This window comes from Brassica oleracea, chromosome C3 (assembly GCF_000695525.1).
Source record: "Brassica oleracea var. oleracea cultivar TO1000 chromosome C3, BOL, whole genome shotgun sequence".
Taxonomy (NCBI): Eukaryota; Viridiplantae; Streptophyta; class Magnoliopsida; order Brassicales; family Brassicaceae; genus Brassica; species Brassica oleracea.
The window spans coordinates 28,449,270-28,458,282 of record NC_027750.1 but is presented as its reverse complement, the minus strand read 5'-3'; the positions used below and the strand labels follow the sequence as shown (position 1 = coordinate 28,458,282).

General features: G+C 44.7%; 1 protein-coding gene and 2 pseudogenes across 1 annotated transcript; all 3 read left to right on the top strand.

Annotated features, from left to right (window-relative positions):
* The window catches only part of LOC106330311, a 4,350-nt pseudogene extending 3,272 nt beyond the window's left edge, over positions 1 to 1,078 (top strand).
* Positions 1,079 to 1,788: 710 nt separating this feature from the next.
* On the top strand, positions 1,789 to 2,643 carry LOC106330310 (uncharacterized protein At4g02000-like). Its single transcript, XM_013768801.1, has one exon. The coding sequence runs from the start codon at positions 1,789 to 1,791 to the stop codon at positions 2,641 to 2,643; it is 855 nt and encodes a 284-aa protein (XP_013624255.1).
* Positions 2,644 to 5,544: 2,901 nt separating this feature from the next.
* On the top strand, positions 5,545 to 8,562 carry LOC106330309 (annotated as a pseudogene).
* Positions 8,563 to 9,013: the final 451 nt, after the last annotated feature.

Sequence of the window (9,013 nt, the reverse complement as noted above, 5' to 3'; positions counted from 1 at the left end):
TTTCGTCGGAAATTGGTCAGTAATCCGTCACAAACGTCCGATGACATTGAGGTCCGTCGGAATCTCCGTCGGAATTCGGCGTGTTTTCTTGTAGTGATCGTCCTTTAATTCTGAGCCACACTACTTTCTCACCTACCTCGGTGGCATGTGGCCTGAGTCCAAATCCTATGAGAAATGCCGCAAGTAACACGACCAGAACGCCATGAAAATCAGCAAACGGCTTAAAGAGAGGGACACATCCAAGGACCGTCTTGCTTGCACTGCACGTAAGCCATGGATCACTGTATTAATGAGGAACGTTGACTACAAGAGAGCCCGGGGGTTGACTTGGGAGAGTTCCGCAACATCATTGAGATCAACAGGGCGAAGTTGATTGCTAGAGTGGAGACTCTCGTCAAAATGGGACAGATCTCACGTGCCTCTGTCCACATGAACCTCTCTCTCGCTGTTGTTGGACTCATTAATGGATATGGTATTGAAGGAAGCTCTCACCTCTATGGTTTGTTTTCAGACACCGTCGAGGCTTATGAGATAGTTTTAGCGGGTGTGGAACTTGTCTGTGCCACAAAAGATAATGAGTACTCTGATCTCTTCTATGCAATCCCATGGTCTCAAGGAACGCTTGGACCCCTTGCTGCCGCTGAGATCAAGGTTATACCTGTCAGGGAGTAGATGAGACTCACTTACATACCAATCAAGCTCCCTTGACTCAAGATTTATCTTAAGATTACATAGACTCTTTTGCGCCCAAATATGGAGACAAGTTCAAGATTCCTGACTTTTTTGAAGACATGGTTTACAATCCTAGAGAAGGTGTGATGATGGTTGGGACATACGCATCTAAAGAAGAGGCTAAGAAGAATGGGAACAAAATCAACAATGTGGGAGTGGTGGTTCAAGACTTGGTTCTACCAACACGGGCAAGCCACGTTTAAAAAGAGACAGTTTGTTAAGTACATCCCTACACGTGAATACTAACTATCATAGGCATACAAGGTGTTTGTACTGGGTAGGGTAGCTTATTCTTCCTTTTGGTGATCAGTTCTGGTTTATGTTCCTCTTTGGTTGGTTGATATAAGGCTGCCAGTTTCTCGTCTCTAAGAGAAGAGAATGTCTCGGTATCTTCAGTATAGTGCTTAACCGGCAGAGGCGGTCCAAATCTCTCTTTTGTAAAATCAAAACAAGTAAGATAGCATGGGCTCGGCTATTTCTTCCGGTCCTCGAGCTTCGAATACTATTTTTTTCTTTAGCAAAAAAATAATTATTTCCCTCAAAGACACTCCACGATGATAAAGCATTATGTTCCAGTCCAGAGTGATATCAAGAACTCTGCATGAATCAGAACTAATGTAGTAGATTTCGTACAAGAAAACATTGTAGGCATCCAAGAAGAACCTCAAGATTTTGTGTTTATGGTTATTGCTTTCGTATCAGAGAGCATAAACGTCTAACCTGTTAGTAATTTATGGGTTGGATCCACATGGTTTGTCCTAAATATGGGTTCCAGACCACGAGGCTAGTTTTGTTCCTCTTTGTCCTTGGTAACGCGTAACAATAAACCAACGCAATGAAAAGGGTTTTGGAGACAGCACTGGCGATTTTGCATCCTTGAAGATCGGCACGGAGGAGAAGGAGAGGGAGACTATCGAACACTCCTCTCGGCATCACGGTGTCCTGTATCGCATACAGTTGTGGTCACGCCCGGTTTTTTTCTACAGAGGAATTTTCCACCCCAGTGGTGCGTAACTTACGTGTTGAGCAAGAGTGATCTCAGAGACGATCCAAGCCATGTATCGTGGGACTGGATCACAAGCAACGAGAAGGCATGACGGGTTGCCTAAACGTCGACCCCATGAGGAAGAAGAGGAGATCATTAGGGTTCCAGCCTTTGACAACTCAAATCTGATTGAAAAATTCAAACGAACCTTAATTGGCAGAATGTTCCACTCGGATGGAAGAAGTGTAGAAGCGCTGCTTAAACATATGCCCAAGCGTAGGATTTGGGATGTGGAAGGCCGGGTTCGGGGAACAAACCTAGGGAATAATAAGTTCCTTTTCGATTTTGACAAGGAAGAAGATCTCGAGAAAGTCTTACAGAAACGACCATGTCATTTCAATAGATGGAGCTTTGCACTCGAAAAATGGACACCAACAATCAAGGAAGAGTTCCCAAATGCGATCCCCTTTTGGGCAAATGTGATCGGGGTTCCGATACACTACAGGAAACAAGAAACCTTGGAAAGTGTGGGGAAAGCATTAGGAACGTTCGTTAAGGCGGATGTGGAAGGAAGCAAGGTACGAGTACTGGTTGATGGTGATAGGCCTTTGAAGTTTGAATGCAAGGTTGGTTTCGACAACGGAGACGTCGTTAAGGTGACAATCCAATATGAAGACCTTTATCGTTATTGTTTCTCTTGCAAGAGATTACCGCACGAAGAAGGCACCTGCCCGGACCTAAATGATGAACAAAGAGAGGGGAACCGCTTATCAAGAATTGCACAGCATGACTTAGAGGAACACGCTACTAGGGAAGCCTTTTCCCAACCTCAACGTCCGAGAGCCGGAACAGAAAAGGAGATTCACGATACAAGAAGTAGGGGACAAGAGCTCCGACGTGCTGAAGCCAACCCCACGGAAATTTGAAGAGGTAATAATCATGAAAGTACTGATAAAAACTCTCCGGATTTGCGAAGGAGACTCCTGGAGAAACGAGACACCATGTCAAAGAATGTCTGGAATAGACTGGATCATGTCAAAGATACACAACATGAGCCTCTTCAAAATCGAGTGAGATACCACCCGTATAACCGTCAAACCGGTGCATACTCTAGAGACACACAAAGAGAAACTGCGTCCTCCTCCGAATGGAGACCTAAAGATGTAGGGAGAAACACATACGGGAGGGAGGCGGATAAGAGGTATGAGAGACAATCAGACAAGCACTGGGAACGCTCTAGGACTACGACCTCGAGAAACAGAAGATCTCCGGACTCCCAGCGAATGGTTTCCGATTACCGAAGGAATGACGCCAAGGCTTACTACCGAGGCAGAAATTCCCGATCCCCACCATCGAATAGAATGGAATGGAGACCGGTTGATAGAGCTCGAGAAACAGGGACAAGCCGAGGCCTTCTAAAGAGAAGTAATGCTCCAGAGGAAACAAAGAGCTCAAGTGGAACAGCCCCTGAAAGGGAAGGAGCTAGAAGAAACCTTATTGAAGGCCCCCAGGCAGATATGGAAGTCGAGAAATCTCCTCGACAAGATGCTGAAAACAGAGGCACAAAAGGAGGAGCAGAGAATGAAACATCCATGATCCCCACTGAGAAGGAAGGTTCGATACTGGATAAAGGCCAAGGATCTAATGAGCAATCTGGGAAAACACAGGAAGAGACGCCACAACAACGTAAAGACAGAGAAGACAGGGAGCTCGAACAATCCATAAATGAGTATGCGGAATTGGCAGATCAAGCTATGACTCAGGAGATGATCGACAATGACGACTTACTTGAAGAGCACGATGAACAGCTAGAGTTTATTCCAGAGACAGAGCATCCCATCCGAGAGGAAGAGATGGTGGATGAACAAATTGAAGCTCTCTCCCAGATGTCTCCGGAACCTCAAATCAACACGCAGAAGGCCGGACCAAAAATGATATCAAAAAAAGAGTCGAGAGTGGAGGAAGCAAGGGAGATAACACAAAATATCAAAAAGTCGCTACCAAATCAAAGTATCTCGGCTCAGACTGCACCAGAAGGATCTCGGAGAGGAGTTCGCGGCCAGGAGTTTAAAGGAGCAGCAGCGTCAAAAAAGCTAGCTAACCGAGGATGACTCTCTCCAAAATCAAAGCAGCTAAAGCCTCCTCGCGACCAGCTGATACAGTCTCGAAATGTCCCTCGGCATGAGGTGTACCCCTCCTCAAGAAAAAGCAGGAGAACTTTGTCTAATACAGGTTCGATGGTGTCCCAGAAACCATCCAGTCCCCAGATATGAATGCAATAGCATTGAATTGTCAGAGGGCTGGCGCGTACCTGACAAAGCAACATCTTCGGGAGTTGCATCGTTATTTTCATCCTCGTTTTCTTTTCTTTCTGAAACAAAAAAAAAATTTACTTTTATGCAAGACTTTAAAGTTGAGTTTGGTTATGATCACTTGTTCACCGTGGAACCAGCTAGGTTAAGCGGTGAACTTGCTTTATTTTATATGGATGATGCTGAAGTGGAGATTAATTTCTCGAATACAAGATTGATAGATATTTCAGCAAAGATGGAAGGACACAAAGTGTTTATTACCTTTGTGTATGGCGATCCGGTAGTCGAGTACCGCGAACGAGTATGGGAGAAACTAATGAGATTTAGCCTACAAAGATCGGGGGCTTGGCTGATGGTTGGAGATTTTAATGAAATCACCAGTAACCAAGAGAAAAAAGGGGGCAGAAAACGTCCAGACTCCTCATTTCTACCTTTCAAGAATATGATCTCAGCCTGTGGAATGATAGAGTTTCCCTACTCTGGAAATTTTTTCTCTTGGGCAGGAAGAAGGAGATCCGGGAGAGTTCAATGTCGCTTAGATCGAGCACTTGGGAATGAGGATTGGCACCAAGTGTTTTCCCACACAGATGTGGAGTATCTTCTAAGGTGGGGTTCTGATCACCGGCCGGTTCTTGTAAAGATCAAATCTAAAGAAGCTGGTGGGCGTAGAGGTTTTAAGTTTGATAAAAGATGGCTTGGAAAAGAGGGCCTCTACGAAACAGTCAAGCATGGGTGGGGACAATATGATCCTACGGACCCATCATGTCTGCACAAAAAAATTGGTAGCTGCAGGCGCGCTATCTCACGCTGGAAAAAAAAGAAACCCCACCAATAACCAAAAACTGATCGAGAAGCTGAAGCAAGAAATCGACAAAGCCCAGAACGATGATAGCATATCAACGGAGGAGGAGCTTGAGCTAAAGTGGAAGCTGTGTGAAGCATATAGGGAGGAGGAACTATTCTGGAAACAGAAAAGTAGAACAATGTGGCTTAGAGAAGGCGACAGAAATACTAAGTTCTTCCACGCAAAAACAAAACAGCGGAGAGCACGTAACCGTATTACAAAATTATTGGACTCCATGGGGAATTGGGTGGAGTCGGAGGAAGGTATAGAAGCCCTTGCATCTGAGTACTTCGCGAACCTGTTCACTGCATCGGTACCGCAGGACCGCGAAGAAGCCTTCCGGTTTACTACCGCAAAGGTATCGCAGGAGATGAATGAAATGCTGATAAGAGAACCTACAGATGTGGAGATACGGAAAGCTATGTTTGCGATCCATCCAGAAAAAGCCCCGGGCCCGGACGGAATGACCAGTCTTTTCTACCAACGCTTCTGGAAACTCATTGGCCCAGACATAGTCCGTATGGTGAAGGCATTCTTCAACTCAGGGGAATTAGATGAGAGGATTAATCAGACAAATATGCTTGATACCAAAGACGGAGAGACCAAAAGCTATGACAGAATTCCGGCCTATCAGCCTATGCAACGTTAGTTATAAAGTCATCTCCAAGGTCATGTCTGCCAGATTAAAACTGGTGCTTCCGAGGATAATATCGGAAACCCAATCGGCCTTTGTGGCTCGTAGACTTATCTCAGACAACATCTTGATTGCACAAGAGATGTTCCACGCCCTCAGAACAAACCCTAGCTGCCAAAACAAGTATGTGGCGATTAAGACAGACATGAGCAAAGCATACGATCGGGTCGAATGGAGTTTTTTGGAGACTCTCATGGAAAAAATGGGTTTTGACGTGAGATGGATCCACCTGATCATGAGATGTGTTTCAACGGTCTCCTACCAAGTTCTCATAAATGGGGAAGCTAAAGGACGAATTATCCCAACCCGAGGACTGCGACAAGGCGATCCGTTGTCGCCTTTTTTATTTGTCCTCTGCACGGAAGTTCTTATATCTCAGATCCATCACGCAGAAAGAGAAAAGAAGCTCACAGGTTTAAAGATCGCGAGACAATGCCCACCCATCTCTCACCTCCTATTCGCGGACGACAGCTTATTCTTCTGTAAGGCAACTCAGGAGGAATGTAGCGAACTCATGCGGATCATTGACGTCTACAGCAACGCCTCAGGACAACAACTGAATAAATCAAAGTCTTCGGTTCTGTTCGGTTCTAAGGTGGTAGCGTCCCTAAAAACAGACCTTAAAAGGTCACTCAACATCACTCAAGAGGGTGGAATGGGTATGTATCTCGGACTCCCAGAGAAGATCTGCGGTTCTAAAAAACAAGTGTTCAGTTTTGTCCAAGAGAGATTAAACGCCCGAACGAACTCATGGTCGACAAAATTCTCTCCAAAGGGGGCAAAGAAATTCAGATTAAAGCAGTAGCGCAAGCAGTTCCTTCCCACGTTATGTCATGTTATCTCTTACCACAAGGAATAACGAAAAACCTTACTAGTGCAGTTTCAAGATTCTGGTGGAGTACCAAGGAAAATAATAGGGGTCTACACTGGGTGGCATGGGATAAAATTTGCGCCCCAACGGAAGAAGGTGGATTGGGGTTTCGTGACTTCCATGACTTTAACCTTGCCATACTAGCAAAACAGTTGTGGAGATTGCTTAAGTACCCACGTTCACTCCTTGCTCGGGTCCTGAAAGGAAGATATTATAGATACTCTAGCCCGATGATGATAGAACGAGCGAACAACCCATCCTATGGATGGCGTAGCATAGTTGCGTCGCATCAGATTCTTCAAAAAGGTCTAAGGAAAAAGATTGGCAATGGACATGACACAAGAGTTTGGGAGGAACCTTGGCTACAAATCGACCCTGCCCGACCACCACTTCATAAGATAAACCCAAGAGATGAAGAACTCCGGGTACATCATTTTTTATGTTGACTGGAAATGTTTCCAAGCCTTTGCATCTGAAGGATGTCTAATCTCACCATTTGTGGAATGCTCTGCATGCCATCTCATTGCTTTTGCTGTGCGCTCACACTGATACAACCTCTTCAATCTTTCCGTCAAAGGCAAATACCACATTCTTTTGAATGGGATCGGAACTCTTCCCCTCGTCTCCTGATAACGAGGTTTCCCACAAAATTTGCATACATTCCGTGTCTCATCCGCTCTCCAGTAGATCATGCAGTTGTCAATACATACATCTATCACGTCATACGGTAGTTGAAGACCTGCAACAAGTTTCTGAACCTCGTAGTATGAACCCGGTGCAAGGTTATCCTCAGGTAGAATACCTTTGACAAAATCAGTAATCGCATCCATACATTCTTCAGCCAAATTATAGTCTGTCTTAATACCCATTAATCTAGTTGCAGATGATAAGACTGAATGACCATCTCTACAATTTTGATACAAAGGTTGTTTTCCTGCATCCAACATGTCAAAAAAACTCCTAGACTCGGGGTTTGGTTCTTCCCCTCTATAATGATCATGTACCATCTGCTCAGTACCTACACCATAATCTATATCCGTTCTAGATTTCGTCGGAAATTGGTCAGTAATCCGTCACAAACGTCCGATGACATTGAGGTCCGTCGGAATCTCCGTCGGAATTCGGCGTGTTTTCTTGTAGTGATCGTCCTTTAATTCTGAGCCACACTACTTTCTCACCTACCTCGGTGGCATGTGGCCTGAGTCCAAATCCTATGAGAAATGCCGCAAGTAACACGACCAGAACGCCATGAAAATCAGCAAACGGCTTAAAGAGAGGGACACATCCAAGGACCGTCTTGCTTGCACTGCACGTAAGCCATGGATCACTGTATTAATGAGGAACGTTGACTACAAGAGAGCCCGGGGGTTGACTTGGGAGAGTTCCGCAACATCATTGAGATCAACAGGGCGAAGTTGATTGCTAGAGTGGAGACTCTCGTCAAAATGGGACAGATCTCACGTGCCTCTGTCCACATGAACCTCTCTCTCGCTGTTGTTGGACTCATTAATGGATATGGTATTGAAGGAAGCTCTCACCTCTATGGTTTGTTTTCAGACACCGTCGAGGCTTATGAGATAGTTTTAGCGGGTGTGGAACTTGTCTGTGCCACAAAAGATAATGAGTACTCTGATCTCTTCTATGCAATCCCATGGTCTCAAGGAACGCTTGGACCCCTTGCTGCCGCTGAGATCAAGGTTATACCTGTCAGGGAGTAGATGAGACTCACTTACGTACCAGTCAAGCTCCCTTGACTCAAGATTTATCTTAAGATTACATAGACTCTTTTGCGCCCAAATATGGAGACAAGTTCAAGATTCCTGACTTTTTTGAAGACATGGTTTACAATCCTAGAGAAGGTGTGATGATGGTTGGGACATACGCATCTAAAGAAGAGGCTAAGAAGAATGGGAACAAAATCAACAATGTGGGAGTGGTGGTTCAAGACTTGGTTCTACCAACACGGGCAAACCGCGTTTAATAAGAGACAGTTTGTTAAGTACATCCCTTCACGTGAATAATAACTATCATAGGCATACAAGGTGTTTGTACTGGGTAGGGTAGCTTATTCTTCCTTTTGGTGATCAGTTCTGGTTTATGTTCCTCTTTGGTTGGTTGATATAAGGCTGCCAGTTTCTCGTCTCTAAGAGAAGAGAATGTCTCGGTATCTTCAGTATAGTGCTTAACCGGCAGAGGCGGTCCAAATCTCTCTTTTGTAAAATCAAAACAAGTAAGATAGCATGGGCTCGGCTATTTCTTCCGGTCCTCGAGCTTCGAATACAATTTTTTTTCTTTAGCAAAAAAGTAAGTATTTCCCTCAAAGACACTCCACGATGATAAAGCATTATGTTCCAGTCCAGAGTGATATCAAGAACTCTGCATGAATCAGAACTAATGTAGTAGATTTCGTACAAGAAAACATTGTAGGCATCCAAGAAGAACCTCAAGATTTTGTGTTTATGGTTATTGCTTTCGTATCAGAGAGCATAAACGTCTAACCTGTTAGTAATTTATGGGTTGGATCCACATGGTTTGTCCTAAATATGGGTTCCAGACCACGAGGCTAGTTTTGTTC